This window comes from Neolamprologus brichardi, chromosome 4 (assembly GCF_056152115.1).
Source record: "Neolamprologus brichardi isolate AB-2024 chromosome 4, ASM5615211v1, whole genome shotgun sequence".
NCBI lineage: Eukaryota > Metazoa > Chordata > Actinopteri > Cichliformes > Cichlidae > Neolamprologus > Neolamprologus brichardi.
In genome coordinates, this window is record NC_142107.1 from 13,125,458 (window position 1) to 13,144,872 (window position 19,415).

General features: G+C 46.0%; 1 protein-coding gene across 7 annotated transcripts in view; it reads right to left on the reverse strand.

The window, feature by feature from the left end:
• Positions 1-19,415, reverse strand: part of bahcc1a (BAH domain and coiled-coil containing 1a) — a 62,217-nt gene that overhangs the window by 18,007 nt on the left and 24,795 nt on the right. For 5 of the 7 annotated variants that reach the window (XM_087839833.1, XM_087839836.1, XM_087839832.1 and 2 more), the window contains 9 exons: positions 14,971-15,153; positions 8,802-8,927; positions 6,307-8,646; positions 5,346-5,460; positions 5,045-5,244; positions 4,675-4,836; positions 2,951-3,222; positions 2,309-2,654; positions 524-1,468 (listed from right to left, as the gene is read on the reverse strand). In XM_087839833.1, coding sequence (XP_087695959.1) covers positions 524-1,468; positions 2,309-2,654; positions 2,951-3,222; positions 4,675-4,836; positions 5,045-5,244; positions 5,346-5,460; positions 6,307-8,646; positions 8,802-8,927; positions 14,971-15,153 — 4,689 coding nt within the window. The remainder of the gene's footprint in view (positions 1-523; positions 1,469-2,308; positions 2,655-2,950; positions 3,223-4,674; positions 4,837-5,044; positions 5,245-5,345; positions 5,461-6,306; positions 8,647-8,801; positions 8,928-14,970; positions 15,154-19,415) is intronic. The other 2 variants (XM_087839835.1, XM_087839834.1) reach the window with 2 other exon arrangements.

Consider the following 19,415-nt stretch of genomic DNA (forward strand, 5'->3'; position numbering starts at 1 on the left):
CTCTCCTTTAAGTTTAACTCTGTGTATTTGCAGTTGTGCGTGTTTGGGTGCGCGCGCATGAGCGTATCAAACAGCTGCAGGATGGAGAGACACAGACGGTTCCCTGAGGAGAGCTCGAAGGGAGCGTGAGTGAGAGAGGAAGGTGTACACCCTTCACTAGTAGTTCAGCCCTGTCCTCCTGCTTTTTCTCCCTCTCCTGAGGCCCTGCATCATTAGAACAGCCTTTTAGGAAATAAAAGTGGCTTTAACATGCCAAAGAAGAGCAACGGCAAGCAAGCATGTAGACAGCCTCTCTGGGGATGTGTTAGAATTCACAAGAGGCTCATGAGACCGGCAGGAAGAGAGGACTATCTGGGAGGGAGCACAGAGCGATGAGGCTAGGCCTGAGGGGGGAGTGGGAGTTTGTCTCAATGGACACAGAGGAAAAGGAGAGTAAACTATGAGAGAAGTGCATTCTGTTGATGTGAGTATTGCTGTGTGAATGTGAACGTGTTAGAGTCATGGAGGAGCCACTGTTTCTCACCCTGGCTTTTTCCACAAGTGCGCTTTTGCTGCTGCAGCTCCAGATCCGCTAGTTCACTTAGAAGCTCGATACCCTGGTGTGGGTTGCATTGCGATGGGACAACCGATGGTGTACTATATGAGAACAAGGGAAATGGAGGCACATCTGTGCAGAACGCAGCAGCAATCAGCAGCTCCAGACTCCAGTAGCAGGGCACAACAGGTTTTGGGGCCACAGCAAAAGATTCCTCGCTTGGGCTAGGGGCAGAGGCTGAGGCCGGGGAAAGACACACAGAATCCACTGAGGCATCATTAGAGGTCATCTTGTTGTCGTGCTGCTGCTCACTGTCCTCTGTGCACTCATTAGGCGGGGATTGTGACTCAGGAGAAGCAGGATCAAGCTCGATGATGGTGGGGAGCTCTGGCTCTTGCTCTCCAGGCATGCTGACCTTTTGAGCATACTCCACCTGAATCTCCCCACCCGTCACCTCATCATCCTCCTCTTCTTCTAAGGTAATGACAGCGTCTTGCCTGTCAGGTTCTTCTGTTGAAATGGAGACTGGGCATGAAGGAGCCTCACACACAGTACTCTCAACAGGTGGACAAACCAGCACCTCTCCTGCAGTTTGTCCCTGCTCCTCTGGTTGCTCCTCCTCTCTGTGGACATAGCTAGCTTCTGCCACGGCTGTTATTTCCACCTCATCCCTCTGCTCCAGAACTCCGTCAACCACTCTGTTCTCCTCTTCATGCGCCACTTCCTTGAGTGGGAGTGGCTCTGGAAGGGGTCTGACTACCACTTGACAGTCTAACTCCTCCCCTAGGTTGGCCAGAGACTGGGGAGCATGCTCAGCAGGCTCCACTTGGACTGCGTCCAGGTCAGCTGGCTCAGCCAGCTGAACACCCTGAGGTGACGGTCCGCTCCTGTAGTCCATCGCAATAGCAGGGTATGTGTATCCAGGAGGCAAGTCTATAGATGAAAAGAATATTTATTAATTTAATATTTAACAATTGTCTGTTTATTCCAAAAATTCTGATAAACCATCCTCCCAAAAAACCCACATATTATGAATCCTTAATAGAAAGCACTGTTTTTGTGATGGGGATGTGTTACAGATTACCAATCATACCCATGATAAACGAAACTCTCTTGCTAACTAGGTTCCATGGAGTGAAAAAGCAGGGCAAGGAAATGAAATAGCACTTTCCCTTGATCCCCCAACCTTAGGAAGTTACCACAAGTAACTGTGTGTGTACGTGTTATTTAAAGTGGGCAAGACCTTTAGTTTATCAGAGAAACTGACACAATTCCTCTGGCTTGCGGGAGCCGTTAGCCAGACATTAATAATGATGAAGATAGTGTCAGGCGTGTGGGGGTGGAGGAGATGTAAAGGCCGCTACTAAGGTATTTCTCAATCATTACCAAGGTAACAGTTCTGGAAAGTCCCAGCACAGCCGGCAGCCATTTTCTTCACCGTTTATTCAATCAGAGGCTTTGCCAAAAGAGCTACCCACACATATTACCACAACACCAGCAGAAAGGAATGGGGTCACTGAACAGTGACAACTCCAGTTATAAATCAGTATGATGCACAAGATTTGACTATATGTTAGAACTGTTTTCTGTTCTCTTTCTGGTTTTCTACATGACTCTGTTATTACCTGATTAGTGTGAGTATGTTATCTCAAAAGCGCTAATTTGATGAGTATTGCTCGTACAAAAAACACTGTGCACACTGCTTCAAAGACAGTTTGAAAACTTTTACGCACAGTTTTTGCATTTTTCTTCTAGACACTTCTTTGCACTTACCAGGCTCCAGAGACCCTGGGTATTCCTGTGGTGGCTGTCCCTCTCCCGTCTTGTCTTCAGATTCAGGAGCCTTTAGCATTTGAGGTGGAGCGGGGCTAATGGCAGGTGAATGAGGTACTGCTGCAACAGGGCTAGGAGCGGGGCAGGGTGTTGAAGGAGTGCTTTTGGGATGTTGTCGCAGCGAAGGGGACTGACAACAAGGGGACAGGTGAGTGGTGCAGGTCCCAGGGGGTGAGGTGTTCCTCTGCGGTGGGTTGTAAGAGTAAGCTTTGGCAGGTTTAGATGTTCTTGGCTCTGAAATGAGTTCTTCCAGTTCAACTGAGGGCTCGTCTGCTCTCTTCTGTATCTGTGGCATTAATACAAAATTGTTGCATATCTAAATTTAGTGAACAAGTGATTTTATGCATTAACCAAATAGTACATTTATTGCAATCTGGTTGACAGCCAATGCTACTTGCTTTTCTGTATTCGGGAATACACTTTTTTCCCCCTGTAGGAAAGTTGGTTTATCCTTCAAAGAATATTATGCAAATTGAAAATAGACTCAAAAGTCACGGGATCCATGACTCGCTTACGCTTCCCTGTATTGCCTGCACTTTTGCATGTATTAATCTCCCTTGCGTATTTTGACTCTACAATCACCTGTGCATTGTGAGCGGGTTGGTGCTGCATGTTCATGGCATGTGCAGCTCTGTGCTGCTGTGGCTGCTGCTGCTGAGGTTGAGACTGCAGTTGTGATTGCTGCGACTGGTGACTCTGCTGCTGATGCTGAAGCTGTTGATGCTGCTGGAGAGCGTACAGCTCCTGTTGCCGTAGAAACTGGGATCGGGAGTACACAGCAGGATGTTGCATGTGGGAGGGTGGGCCCCGGGCGCCGTACACAGGGGGCCACAGCCCTGGCTGCTCCATCACATCTAATGAGAAAAAAAAAGAAGGAGAAATGTGATGGAGGGGGCTACCTTAGAACAAAAACACATGCATACACGTACACACACACACACTCTACATCACTTTTCTTTGGGCTCATACGCATTGACAGTAGGCACAACTCACTAGAATACATTAGCAAACAGAGAACAGTTGTGTTCTCCATATTTATCATTATGTGCCTCCCACACAACTATTTCAAAACACTGAAACCATTATGGATCATTTAAAGAATCATTGTATTCACATTTATAGCAACAACATGTATCCTTTAAGGAAAAAAAAGATTTTTGACTTCACAGAACAACATCTCCCCAGGCAGAAACAATCCCACACTCTCCTCCGCTCTGAACAGAAAGCTGTCTCTTAAGAACTGCTTTGAGAATTTTGGAATGCTGGAAAAAGACGTTATGACAATGATGAAATGTGAACAGAATATAATGGTCATAGGTTGATTAGAGGTCAAAATGCTGTGCTGGAAATGCATGTTTTTCTCGTCAGAGCATTCGTCTTGGCCTTAATGCCAAAAAGTCCCACCTTCCCGGCCAAACCACAGTAGGGGTTCTGCAAAAGGGCCCAGCAGTAAGCCTGGTTCCCATGTCTGTGGGTGTACAACCTGTCTCATTATGTGGATTTAAGGACACGCACAACTCCATATGGGTGATCTACAATGACAGAGGTGCCTTTTGGAAAGTACTAAAACCACACTATATAGAACTACATAATGAGCGTCGTCATAATATCTGTATTAGCACTGTGCTACACACTCCGCATTAGCGGTTTTATTGTCCAAATGAATTTGATCTTTCAGCTCCTTTTGCAAGACACACTAAGAATTTTGCCACATAAAATCGGATATGAAAATATTTCCTGTGGGAAAGTTTCTGTGGATGCACTTCCCTTCTCAGCTGAAACTCCTGTGGCGCGCAGAAGGAAACATATCGTCAAAGACTGCGAGCCAATTAAATTTCACAGTCTGTTCACTGAATACGCATCTACAATGACTCTGGTGAAGTGATTTTCACCTCATTCACTTCCTCTTCCTCTGCTGTGGTATTGTAGGGGCAAAATAGCTTTGTACGAGCATCCTGAACTACTGAGAGTGCCACTGTTGCTGGGCCAAGCAGTTGGCATGTAGCAATTATCATAAGATTGCAGACTTATCTTAGCCCAAAGTAATATTAACAGTGAAATAACTCGTTTTAGTTTCACAGAACATAAGCTAAATTTGGTGCATTTCTGCTGCTTGTGTTGTATTTATTTGGATTCCCATTAGCATCGGCCTTAGCCCAGTCCTCCTTCATCAAATCACAAAAACATAAGCATAATAACAAACAAGCTTTTCTTACTTTTACTCTTTTTATACAGATACTGTACCAGTGGAGTTTGCCTGTGCTTTGCAGATCAATTAGATTAACATATAAAATGCCATGGCTTACCCAGGTGATGGGTCGCAGGATGGGTGGGAGGCTCGGAGGGCAAGACCACCAGTTGGGCAGAAGGGTCTTGAGGCAGAGGCAGGACTGGCTGCAGAGGGCCTGGCATGGCTGCAGAGAAAGCTGGTGGCAGATTCTGGTGTAGGGTTGTATGACCTATACCTGCTTTATAAAGAAATGAAATTACAGAATTCCATATAAACAAAAGAACTTTAAATATATGTATCAGCTGATCAAATCAATTCTAAACGTCTTTGTTTTGGCCTTTTTTCAATAAACAAAAAAAAAAAGCTGGACTATATGTCTTTATAACACATGAATAAACATAAACATAACCATAACAATAAAATCCTGCCATCAGAAAGCGTCTTACCATAAGAATGTCCCGTCATCCAGAGAGATGGGCTTCCAGTTCTTGGCATCCAATGATGGTGAGCAGAATGTGCAGCAGGATCTCCCAACTGGCCAGACTGGAGGGACGTCCCGCCCGGGACCATGAGATGAGAGGCAAGGTCTCCGTGACAGCTGCTGGAAGGGTGGATCCTTGCAAATTCCACCCTCTCTTTGTTATCCCTGACATCAGAATGAGATAAAGATGAAGAAATACAAATGAGAATGTTTCTGTAAAGATTTTAATTTATTAAGTATTGAACAACACCTTTAAAAATACACACCTGATATATGCATCCCTCTCCCTGTCCAAGCAAGTGAGACCTATTTGTTCCTCACTCAGCCTCTTCCTGTCTTCCTCAGTGGTGGGATCTGACAGATACATGGAGCGGGGCTGCCCTGTGAGGCAAACATCAACTTTCACCATTGTGGATCACAGTGAGAACAAAATCCCAAGTCTCTCGCCACTTGTCAGAACCGTGCCGCAAGTAGCAAATGAATACATTTTGAGTATTAAATGATTTCGTATTGGCAGAATTCATGCTAAAACCATATACTGCACAGTATTGACAAATTACTGTCTTATTTGGAAAGAAAAATAACTTGCTTCATAATATAATAACACATTCAGATATTTATGAAATAAAATTGAAACTTGATGTAGGTCAATTTTGTCCAAAGTTTTTTTTGTTTTTTTTTTAAATATTGTATTTTTTTGTACTGTTGTTCTCAGAGCAAGGCTTAGAAATCTTATATTAATTACTTTTTATCTTAGCAACTCTAAATGGACTTCACATCTGTAAACATCATGGTTGATGCCTGTTTGACTCACTAATGTTTGGTTAAGGGCAACTAGGAAGTTAAATAGGAGAAAACCAAGTTAAAATCAGCAAGGCATTGTTTGGGACTGCTGCAGAGGAAATTTAAATTTAAACCCATAAGTATTAAACTCCATTCATAGAATTAGCTATGCCTGTATTATCCTGTAATGGATCATGGGGACTGGAGCATATCCCTGATGGCAATGAGTGTGAGAATTATACCATTCTGGATTTTTACTGCATTCAGCAAAGGGTATCACCACAAAATCAATATTTTTCTGGCTTTTTATCCGCTTAAAAATGTGCTTTTTCCTGTTTGTTTATTTTCTATATGGCTGTTTCTCTGTTTGCAGCAATATTGTTGGCAAGTTACAGATAAAGAAATATAAGGCCTTCTCACAAGCCAGTGACCTGGATTGCTTACCTTTCACAGACGGATGGACCCTGCCCTGTCGGCTGTTCGGATGATTTTCAGCTGAACGACAAGGTGGTTCCCTCTGTCTGGCCACCGCCACCGCTATTCCTACTGGCGGCTGCCGCACCTCACTTTCGCCATGACCTGGCTCCCCCATGTCCCTGCTCCGCCCGTTATAATCAGGACGCTCACTGTCATTAGCCGTACCCTTCCTGGAAGGCAGAGTCTGTTTGTTGCCCTGCAGGGCACAGCTCCCCCCAGATGGACCTGATTTGAGATTTCCTAACCCCCCAAATGGATTCTTTTGGGAGACGAGCAGTGGTTGTTGCTGGTTGCTGTACTTTAGTAAGCTTTTCATTGCACTGCTCTCTCCCTGAGTTGGACCCTGGGGATCAGGTTGCTGCTGTGGTTGCTGCTGTTGCTGGCTGAGGGGAGGTGCAGTGGGGGGCTGTGGAGGAGGAAGGCTTATTCCCGGCTGCTGCTGCTGCTGTTGTTGTTGCTGCTGCTGTTGTTGCTGCTGCTGCTGCTGCTGCTGAGAGTGTTGCCCACCAGTGCTCCCCAACTCCATATATGACTTCCTCTGCTCCTCCTCAGGTTGCGACATGTGGTGAGGAGGCCTCATATTCCAGGGTGGCACTGGGGGCTGCTGGTGGTGGTGCTGCTGCCCACTGCTGTTGCTGTAACCATAAGGAGACATGTCCATCTTTCTTTTAAGCTCCTGACTATTCCCCTGGTTCAACTCAGTGGGTGTCTCTGGGCCAGGTCGGCCATGCTGCTGGTGGCGAATCCTGGCTACCTTTTGGCCGTCTCTCTGTAAAGAGCAACTACCTCCGGGACCACTGTGTTGTGTTCCACTGTGCTGCCCCATGTTTTTACTTCCAAGTGGGGAAGAGTTTGGCGGGGGTCCTGGATGGGAACAGTCTCGATAAGGAGAAGTGTTTACAGAATGAGGGACCGAGTGCCCTGCCTTGGGTCCCTGGGGCAGCGAGGGTCTGAACACATCCATTTCCACACCACTGTTGATACACTCAGCACTCCGCGATCGCACTACTTGATGCTGCTGTTGAGAATGTGGTGGTTGTTGCTGGGGAGGTGGAGGAAGCTGTGAGGACTGAAGGTGTTGATGGTGGGATTGCATCCAGTCTGGAGCCTTCTCTGTCTTTCTGTATGGGTGCTGCTGCTGCTGCTGTTGCTGTTGTTGTTGTTGTTGTTGTTGTTTTCTGTGCCAATTACTGTGGTGCCCACCGCCACCGTTCTTTTCTATTGTCTTGTCCTTGGCATTGCTGCCTCCTCCTCCACTACCCACACCCTGGCAGTCAGGGTTATTAAGCTGGAATGGCCCATTAGATTTATCGCCTACGTCTGCCACAGATGGCACAAATGTAGGCCCTGTGACTTTAGGTTCTCGCCCCACATTGACTGGCCCCCTCTCGTGCGAGGCAGGGTTGGCTAGAGGAGCAGGTGGCGGTGGGCAGAAAAACTCTGGATGGTGGTGTGTATGGTGGGAATGATGTGGGTGGCTGGGGTGGAGCTGAAGACAGTGGAAGCCCCCTGGATGTGGATGTGTATGGGGGTGAGCATGAGGATGTGGATGGGCCCCTCCAGTAGCAGAACTCATATGTAGGGGTGGGGGTACGGAGTAGGGCAGAGAGTGGTGAAGTGGTGCCTGACCCCTTTCCAAACAGTCTGAAGGTTGTTCACTGATCCTCATTTCCCCACTTACCCCCTCTTTGGTGCAGCGGCCACTGCCACTAGTCCCCAAATGTCTATTCTGGCTGCTCACCCCACCACCCATAGCCCGAAGGGCTGTGTCCTCACCGCCACAGCTGGACATGGACACCTTAGCCCCTGCTCCAGTTCCTGGATCTCCATTTTGCATCTTGCTATTGTGCAAACAGGCACTGAGGGGCTTGCTCATACTTTGAGGGTGCTCTTTACTGTACATCGTGAGCGACGCCTTATGCCTCTCCAGGGCCCGGCTGTTTACCTCCTCCAGGGGCAGCGGGTGCTGAGGATAGTGCGGGTGCTGCTGATGAGTGTGAGAATGGTGGTGGTGTGTTGGCTGGGGTGGCTGGTGAGCGTGGTGCTGCTGTTGTTGTTGCTGCTGCTGCTGTCTTTCCTTAGCCTCTTGTTTCCCACTGGATCTCTCCTTGTCCTTGACATTTACCACTCCTCTTTCCACAGACCCCTCTTTAAGACCCTTATGTATGCCTGTGCCTACCCCTTGATCTCTGTCTCTGCTGCAGGACCCCTGAGTGTGTCCTGAACCTGCCCGAGACATTGGTGGCAGACTATGATTGGCTGAGATGAGAGGTGGCTGGGATGGGAGACCTCGAAGGTAGAAGTTCTCTATAAAATAGAAAAAAGAAGACAAATTAGTCACGAAAAGAAAAAAGAAAAAGCATGCCCTCAGTATTGCACAGACAACACCACCAGACTATACCGCTTCCATTTGAATTCATATTATTTCCGTGTGATTAAATTTTAATAGTCTCACGTCCCACCTTTTTGTGTGTCATAGAAACGGTGTTGCCCATAGAGAACTCCACTGTTGGCATGGTGATCCAAGTGGCTCATAGGAAGGAACGTGTGGGCCAGACTCCCTGAGAATCGAGGATACCCTGGACCTGCTAAGATAGCAGAGAGGGAGAGAGTTGATAAGAAAGGATAACAACCACAGAGATGCAGTTATTCAGTGTAATCCTTCAGGTCCAATGCAGCTGGTGGTGTTCATACGCAAATAAGTGCTGGCTGTGCCTCACATGTTTGCCTTTCCTGCTGGAGTTTAGAATGAAAACAATAACAGACAAGCCTGGGGATTTCTGTAATATATGAAATTTGTCTTTGAAACATATGGTGCTTTCTTTAACTCACTCTTAGAAGTGGCAGCCGCACCTTGAACCATCTGAATGGGGTGATAAGGATGGATTTGAAGCTTGTGTTTGCAATGAACAGAGAGCTGGGCGGCTAACCTTTACTGACCTACATCAGAGGTAAGAGGTCATCGGGATGTTGGGCCTGTAAGCTAGTACACCTGGGCTTATTACACCAAGCCCATCTGGAGGACGTTTACGCCACAACCAAACAAAAAGCTCATTTTGCAACGGGACATTGGAAAACACAAAGGACTTTGAGTGTAGAGGAGGGAAAAGATGGACTGAGATGAAAGCCCATCGCAATATCAATACTAAAAAAAAAAAAAAAAAGCATCTCTATGACAACCCACTTTCACTGCATTTGAGTAACTATAGCATCTAAACACATCAATGTGAACTAAATTAGCCTATCTATGCTACCGTGTAATTAATCATTTCACCAAAACAACGGAATAAAATCGAGGTACTGTAAAGGACACACAAAAAATGTCCAATAATGCGATGATGTTGCTTAGTGACAGCAGCGCTATAGCGTAATTTTAGTTTAATACTTTAAAAAAAGCATGATTAAATCCAAGTCATCAGTCTACATACAAGTTAAAGAAATAACTAAGGAAAATAAAAAGGACTATATATATATATATATATATATATATATATATATACATATATATACATACATACATACATACACACCGTCACATGAGTGAACCACTTTTGTTGAAATGGAAAACCAAAAATGACAGAGACACACTTTTTTGTTTCTTTTTTAATTCATAGGACAGACAGGTCTATCAGCCCACTGTCATAAAGTAAAATTTAAGTGATTAATTTCTCTTCAGCTCAACTATTAGGCCCATCGGTCGCTGTAGCTTTACTTTCCAGTGCAGCTCATGGATGGCGTAAAAAGGATACGGGCCGAAAGAGAGGAAAATGATCCCAGAAAGCGCAGATGCACTTTATTCGGCCATGTGTTTTTGTACACACATGGTTTTTACAGCAGCTATGAGTGTTGAATGTCTCACTTTCTGCCGGTGGAACAATGGGGCCCGGTCCTATGAGCCAGCTCTGGGGAGGGAGGAGTGTTGTGGTGGGCTTAATGACCTCTTCTCAGTGCGGCCTCTGCATCCTCCCATCTTAATTAATGAAATACACAGAGGAGGCAAACAGCCCTGCAATAACACAGGAGGTGCTGCTTTCTGAGGAGGGCAAAGGGGTGATAATTACATACCCTCACTTTTCTCGTTTTTCACCTATGTTTCTACCTTGTTTTTTTCCTTCCCATCCCCCCTCTTTTGTCTCTGTCTCCTCCTTTGCTGTCATGATTAATAAGCACGCAAAATTATGCCAATTCATTTACAGCTTGGGGGGGGGGGAGCTTTGTTAAAGCAAGTCATTTTTTCCTTTGATTTCAGGACAGGGAAAAGCAGAGAGCTGTTTGCCAGTCTTTATCCAAGCTGGGAGAGGGACTTTTTTTTTTTTTCTGCGGCAGCATGTTGTTTGTGAGCGTGACGATTGATGGCGTAATCCCTTTTCACAGTGTGGTCTGGCTGTGCCCGATAATGCCAGCCTGCTCAGTTTCAGCATGCTCTCCACTGGGGCGGCAAGAGGGGGACTGCTGGGCACGGCGGAGCTCATTCAGCCATTAATCTGGCCAGGACAAGGGAAGCTGCTTCTTCTGCTGCCGCTGCCGCTGCTGCTGCAGGCGACGTGAGCAGGGTCTTAGTGCAGTCTGCTGACTGCACAGCAACCTCGCTCTCCTTCGCTCCCTCCGCACACTCACACATAAACACGCCAGCATCAGCAAGTGAATGGCAGAGGGGAGTTCACAGCGCATGCCCTCCTTTCCACCGGCAGAGCAGGGGTGAGAGGCAGAACAAACAGAGCTGCATCCCAAGGAGGGATTTCTAGAAGTTCTGAAGGTATTTCTCGCAACATGGTGGGTTGAGAGAAGCAGGCCAACAGGGAGGACAAAGAAGGGGGTTAGATATAGAACAGCACCTAGAGGCAGAGGAGAATTATTCCTGCTGCTTTAGAGGCGGTTTCTCACTAGCACAATACCAGTCCTCTTACACCTTCTCTGAAGACATTCAGGTACTGATAAGGTTTTCGCCACTTTTGATAGAAGAAAAAAATAACATAAACGAAAATTCTATTTTCTCCAGGGAGGTGGCTGTAACGCATCAGCGACGAGGAGATAGAAGGACGGAGAGAGAGAGAGAGAGCACGCCACAGGAAGACCGAGAGGAGAGGAGGAGCAGCCTGAGCTGCCTGTCAGGTCCGCTAATTGAGAAAAAAGTGACAGAACCATCAAGACACAGAAAGGGAGGAGAAGAGGAGAGGAGACGAGAGATGTTTGGCGGAGGAGGGGCAGTGCTGTGGTGGATCTCTTCAGGTTTGACTAATTGAAAGGAAGGGATGCAGACTGGCACAGGAGAGAGAGAGGGAGAGGGAGAGAGAGAATGAAAGAAGCAGGAGTAAGGAAGAGGAGAGGCGGGGGGTGCAGCTTAAATCCTACAAAAGGAAAAGCAAGCAACTGCTCACAGAAGGAAAGATGGACAACTGAAGATAGGCTTGGAAAGGCGTATCAAACAGAAGTGGATTAGACAGGTGTGTGCAGGCAACTCTGTGTATGTGTGTGCATGCGTGTGTTTATATGTGTGGACAAAGATATGAGACTGCGATTATTTTTGGCATAACTTAAGAAGTCATTTGGACCCTGGCCAGCTGGCCTCGGGACTGCGAGGAGTCGGCAGGTTTTCTTTTTATTCTTTACCCACTCCCCACCCTTTTTTCTCCTCTTTTGGTCATTTTTATTTTATTTTTATTTATTTTTTTTCATTTTTCCACTCAGTCGATTCAGTGGGGTTTATTCAAACAGTCCCAGACATGAAAATAGATCTTTCAAAAGCTCGGTGGGCCTAATTTATTTTAACAGGTGTTGTGAAAACATTTTACATTTACTGAAACATTCACTACACTTCATCTGCCCCTGTTTTTGTGTCCCCCCCTCCACCGACCCACCCTTCTTCTTGCATCCGTAGCTGTATACTAAGACTCCGTCTCTGTGACAGTGAGCTCACAGCACTGCTCAGCTCAGCAAAGAAAAAAACAGACAATTCCTTGTGGTAACATACAATGGCTGCTGCTGTAGCTGGCAAGAAGAGATTCTGAAACAAAAACTTCCTTTAATCTCTGTTAACTCCTCTGACGTCATGAAAGCCACTAATGGTTTGGGTCTTGTTGCTGTGACCTTACAGAAATATCCTAGAATTTGTTAGACTGGCTGTACACTTTCCTTTTCCCAAAACAATAAATCTTTAACCAAAAGTCAACAAAAGATTGTTGTGTTAAAAAAGAAAAAAAAATGTCTTTGCCAAAGTTACCCTTACCGCCAGTGTCATTTAAAGGAGACTAAACTGACAGGAGAGCACGTCCAGACTACTGCCCATGCCAGGGCAGCTGAAGTTGAAAGACCTTTTTTTCCCTCTTAGTTTAGCCAACCCGAGAAACTGAGGTTGAAAGTTTGCGATGGGATATTTTGTTACTTTAGTGGCCAAAGTAGGGGCGTTTCCATGGATATGTTTAGGGTCAATGCATAAGGTTAAAATATTCTAATTTTTGTAACAGTCTGCATAATCAGTAAAAGAAGTGTAATGCTGGTACATCAGGGTGCTGAAACCTTGGAAGAATGCTGCATTTCTGAACATTTTTGCTGTTTTCTCCGGGCTTAATGGAGCAAAAATAATATCCATCTTACATTTTATGTGGCTTTTCTTTATCACCAACTCATTTCAAATGCCCGCAAAACTTATTATATTGAAAAGAGGAATTAATTCTTAATTGACTCACCAAATAGGAGTAATAAAAAATAAATGTGATTAGCCTGCTCCATATAGCCACAGTCCATTGTTTATCCCCACTAAGTGACTAGTTAGCAAGCAAAGGAGATAATTGTTCTCATCTGCTTGTTACGTGATAGATTTCAGGCTTTTAATCTGTAGAAAAATGTGTCAGAGGAATAGCGGAAACAAAGACGTTCCGCGCAATGACAGGTATATGCCAGAAACGTGCGAATCGTAAAATCGTTTTCGAATACAAATTTGAACTGCTTTGCTTAGATATGCACGCAAGCAGCCACTTTAAAAACAGAGAAGAAGAAGAAGAAGAAGAAAAAAAAATAAAAACACAGCACTTCTTTGAGGTTACAAGCGAAACACTAATGCACCGACACAAGCACAAGTCAATGCCTGCTCTGATGCTGGTGGGGTTCTGCTGACACCCGGAGAGAGAAGGCGAGAGTCTGGGTAATTGTGCCGCTCATTTTGATGACTTGCTTTTTATGCAAAACAGGAAAAAGACAATATGCAATTATCTTGAGGAGGGAACAGCTGAATGTGGTTGATGAACAGTCTGGATTCAATCATGCTCTTAGTGCGTTATATGCAATTAAACTGCAATAGAGATAATGGCCTCCATTGCCAACTGAGTAATAATCCCAGTCATAATCACCTCCATTACTTTTATTAGGCTTGGCATTATCTTCATCACTCTTAATATTATTTTACTTTTCCACAAGAAGAAAGTGTTTGACAATGAAACCTAGAAAGTATAAGATAAAGGAAACACTGATGCTTACAAAATGAGTTTGGAGGGAAATGTCTGAGATTGGGCTGATGCTGGAGCTAATATCTTGGAGGAGTCTAGAGTTTAATCTGGTGTAGCATCTGTCCACTGAGTCAGCGGCCTGCTGCCCGGGGCATCAGAGCAAGGAAGTTGCTGGGAGATATCATATGACTTAACAATCTTCATGACTATACAGCATCTCAGCTGTAATCCACTTAATCATCCCTGGACACATAACATGCAGGTGGGGTGCCGCTGATGACTGACCACGAATTTCAAAAAAAAAAAGAAAGAAAAAAAAAAGAGAAAAGAAACACTTCCCACTGGTCTCCCCTCCCCACCAATAACATCTGGGCTATTCTTAGATAATAAATATATTATAACCAGGGGGCTGAAATAACAAGAGTCCATCCAGGATTGTGATTCACCAGGTAATTTTAGGTGGCGATCACAGTGCGTAATTAGCAAGATGTAAATCTGAAGGTGAAGACCCAGAAAAGCTGACCTTACGTTAATATATTAATAAGATGATTTGTCTTGTGTTTATCTGTCACCCCAATTAATTCCTGAAACACCCAACTACATTAATCCCTCAGCTTTATCGTTATCTGACTTCCTGGCTGGATCGAGACAGAATATGAGGTGTTGAAGTTGGTTTGTGAGTGTATGTGCGTGTGTGTCGAGTAAGGGTTTAGTAATTCTGATTGGTGGGAACCACCTTTTTAAGACTGTGATGGAGACACCGGCTGAAAGCTCTGCAATCACTGCAACTTTTTTCTTTTTTTTTTTTTACTGGCACACAGTCGCATGTGCTGCTTCAGAGGGCCCTGAGTGACATTCCTGCTGACATGAATCGAATACCGCAAGATTCTGTGGCTGAACTTTTAACCCTGTGTCTGTATCCAGAACACCGTGGCACAGTGCTCTATCCCAAACAGGCTGGGTGTGGGCCTATTTTAGTGCATAAATAAAAGGGTTGGAGCCCGGACGATTACAAGCCGTACTTTGGTGCAAACCTAGCGCGACACAAAAATATACAATATCAGAGTAACAATACACCGTGCAAAGCTGCCTCCAATAATGCCAGGACATAAATATCACCTCATCCAGATGGTGCGGTCAGATGAGGGGCTGTGGCTGTGTGTTTGTGTACATGTGTGATTTGAGGTACCTTCATGCGAATGGGGAAACCAGATTTGCGAGGCGCTCGAGTGGGGTCCGCCACGGAAGGAGGGCGAAGAGGGCGAGGAGGGCGGCCGGGAGGGATGAGACGGGTGGGAAGGAGGGGAACCCAGACTACTGGCCAGAAAGGTCCCCATGAAGGAGGCAGAAGAATTGCCCATCAATCCACTGCCTGCATTCCCACAGGAACAAAAGGTAAGGAGAGAGAAAAATGGTTAGAATTGGGAGTGTGTGTACACTGGGACAGTGAGTGTGACTAAAAATGAAAAGGAAAAACAAAAAGAAAAGCTTTGCATCTCAGTGTGAGGCCCACTCATATATACATATTTTTCTTCTCTTTTTTTGGTAGAATCATTAAGCCAGGCAAATGTGATCGCTGCTCTCGGGAGAGGCTGAATGAGTGAGAGAGCGTATGTGTGTGACAGAGAGAAAGTGTGAGACTCTCCTCCCCCTCACTGTCAGCAGAGTCCTCTTCCCTCGTCTTCTCTCCCCTCACACCACCTCTCCCCATGGGCAGACAGAGGTCTCATCTCACAGCTGAGTACACACTTTCTCAGGCTCTCTCCCTCTCGCTCTCACACACTTTTGCTCCTGCTCCCCAGTGTCCCTTTCTCAATTTCTCTCCCTCCCTCCATTATCTTGTGCTCTCCATCTCTCACTTTCATGCCCTCAATCTCTTTTATTGCTTTGCTCCATTTCACCTCCTCTCTGTCTGGTTTTCTTTCAGTCTTGCTTTTTCTCTGCGTGACGCTGACAATCCCGTGCTCTTCTTTCTTCTCTGGTTCCATTTCGGTGTTTCACTCCTTTTTCCTTCCTCCTACTTTGTTACAAAAGCCGTCTTCACTCTTCTCGTCCCCTCCTCTGTCCCATTTTGATGTGCAGAAATACACCATGCCTCTTCCAAATCCTCATTGTCTCTTCCTTCCCTCCCTCTTTCCTTGTTTCTAGCATTGCTTTGCTTTGTTCTTTACCATAATAATGGCACCAGCAGAGCAATCTGTCCCTGGCTGGCTGAACTGTGTGTTTAACAAGACTATGATGAGTAATTGACCATTTGTAGCAACGCCCGTATGACTGGGGGCTGATTGTCTATTATGCATTGCTGGGCAAGCTGGAGAAAACACACTGATTAACCACTGCTTAAATTGCATTCCCATTACGCGCCCGCCAGTGCACTTGAGTGAGGGGCCCGGGTGCCCGGCTCTTTGCGCATTCATTTCCCCCAAGTCACACCACCGTGAAGTCTCATGCATATGTATGAAGTTGCCTGTATGAGAGCACACATGCAGATACATGCTCAGACACACATTAGTGTATCGTATATCGCGCACACCAAAACACGGGGAGAGCGACACAGTAGAAATTCATTATGAGCCTCTTATGACAAGCTGATCTCCCAAGGAATGCTGAGTGATTTGATTTTCTTGGAGCATGAATCAGTCCAAACATGCATCGATCCTTTTTTTTTTTCTTTTTCTGGGAGTGTGAGAACAATTGTGTGGGAGCCTTAATCAGCCAGCCAGTGAGTGAGCACATCCTCTGGGCAGACAGCAGGGATAAACCCATCAGTCTGCTTCTCGCTTTTGCACCGAATAGCCTATGGCTCATAGGCCAGAGCACAGAAGCATGCAGAGGCGTGCGCGCACAAACACACAACACGTACAAAAGCACCTCTGTCACACTTGGTACCACCGCCCCAGACAGGTGGAAATCCCCCACGATCCCCAACCTTACAGCGCCCTGCCTCGAAAAACTACCTTACAACCAATCCTGCGCGTGTGCGTGTGTTTGTGCGCATGTGGATGCAGCGACACTCTTGGAGGTCTCTGAAATTTGATCACAGAAAGAAATGAAGCCAAAGTGTGTTGTGATTCATTTCTCTTTTGCCGTAGATTATCTGGATTATCAGGTTATCTTAGTCTAAGCCTGGAAAATTGGGCTGGAGATTTTTATTTAGATCCACTTCTAATAACAAAACATTGGAACAAAATAATGAGACTACATCTCCTAAATCACATGGTAGCAAAAATCTTCTACTTAATCAGATTTCAATTGTCTATAGCAACATTTCACATGTTGATGGGAGACACTGTCAGGTAGCCTGGTCACATGCTACACTATCCATGCTGTTCTCCTTTTGCTCTGTATCAGTCCCCATTCCCCTCTGCTGCCACCTCCTATCACTTGGTCCCTGTGGAGGGCTCCTGGCACGGTTCTGCGGAGTTCAGAGTGGGTGTCGGGGGCCAGTGGAGGTGGGGGGTGGGTGGGTGGATTATGGCCAGCATGCTCACCAGGCACACATCCAACCTTCATCATCCAGACACGTCGGGCTCCTGTATGTCACCGCCCTCCATGCTGCACACTCATTGCCCCCCCTCCCCTCTTCTGCCTGTCGCCCCCAGGAACCCCAGCTTTCCTCAGTGCCTCCGGCTCACATAAATCAGCTAATCCTCCTGCATTATTAACAGCCTTGCCTCAGAGTGAGAGAGGGAGAAAGGGTGAGAGAGACATAGAGTGACACAGAGAGGCTGCAAAGCCCCTCTCAACACAGTGAGGAGAGAGCCTCTGCCAGAAAGACAAGGAAAGGAGAAGGACAATACATTAAAAAGGGGATGTGTAGATGTTGGGCAAGGAGATCTTTGAAGTTTAAGCCTGTGTTCAGGGAGAAAGGGATTGAATGAAAACCTCAGAAGGGTCTTGGATCAAATCAAACCACAAGCCCTTCCCACAGCACAACCGAATCAGACCTTCCAGTGGTCCAGTTTGGCCGTGGCATCTTCACTTGGTGAAGGACTGAGCACCGCTCTGATGTAAACTGTAGCAGGTGAGAGTTAGTGGTTGGCAGACTCCTCAACCTGTCAATCACACTAAATGACCTCTCCCTTAGTGTTATATTTGCCTCCTACTGAAAGTATGCTGTGCATGACGCCACACAAATTCCTGCTTCTTTCTTTCTTCTTCAAATTTTCATACTCTTGTTTAGAAAACACAAACTCCACTCACACTGCGTTAATACAATGCCCTCCCTGAACCCATTTAAATCCTAATGAATCAGAGGTGTCGGTGAGCACATAGGTTATAAAAGTGGGCTGGTTTTTCACCTTTCTTTCACTTTGGATGCCAACTAAAGCAGTGCAGAACAAGTGGAATAATAGTCTGAGCCATGACGGCACCACTGCTCGACTTACTATTACAGTTTTAGTGGTGTAATAAATAGTGACTTAGCCGTTGCTCCACCGCCTCCTTGTAAAAGTTATGTTTTCTGCGCCTGTGTGTTTTCTCTAAACTGTGTTTATTTATTTCTCCAGTTCCTAAGTGGTGCCAGCAGTGCAGTTGTATGCGCTCTTAAGAAAATCGGGTCATGTGCATCCTAATCGGCACCGATCCCTGACAGAGATGAAGATTAATCCTATTAGGGAATTAAAGGAGAAGGGGACACCGGGATAAGGGGAAACCCACCTCCGTTCCTGACATCTCAACACCACATCCCAACACTCGAACTCACACAGTTGTGTTCACATAGATCCAGAGAAACAAACACAAACGCCGCAGAACCTCCGGAGGTGGAGGTGTTAACTAGTGCTACTGTTTTGCTCTGGCGTTGGTGTGCCAGGGTGAAGGAGACCAGTTTGCGTGCAACAACAAAAATATACATGCATGCACACACAATAATGTGGGCCCAGGCATGGGCCCCTGAGGGCGGCACGGAGTGAGCAGCAGGCAGGGAGGCGTAGCTAGGAGAACGAAGGCCCAGTTGTCATGGGAACGAAAGAGAAACAGCGCTCGAGGCAAGGAGGCTGAATACGAGCCATTACAACAGCAGTGGGCAGATGCAGTTGGTCAGCATGCTGCTCAGCAAGAACAGCCAGTCTACCTTGAAACCCCACTTAGGTCACAGTTGCAATCAAACACACACTCGTCCAGTGAATTTAAACAGGTTTCAATTGTCAAGTTGAGGGGAGGGATGTGATGTCATCATACGACTCCGGGTAATTTGGGGCCTTGACGAGGCATAATACAATCTCATCTGCATGTGGACCACAAAGTGATGGGGTAAAAGGAAAGAAAAAAAAAAAAGCTAGGAAGACAACAAGCACCCACCCACAACATCTTGTTCTTTTCAACGCTGGGAATCAGATCAAAAATTTCTCCTGAAGAGGCAGACGCCCATCCACATGCGCTTGTGTTTATGAGCATGTGAGGGAGCACATGGGGATCTACAACTACGCCTCTAAGAAGAAGAAGAAGTACATTTATTTCACCTTGGATCATATTTCTCTGTCTGCTCTTGATAAACAAGCCAAGGCAGTCTAAAGCCCTCCGTCTTATTCACAGACCGCAGCCCGAAGGGACGGATGGACGTGTCGTCTAGACAAAGAAGCCAGACGCACAATGAGAAGTGAGAGTGATGGTGACGTGAGGAGAAGAGAGACG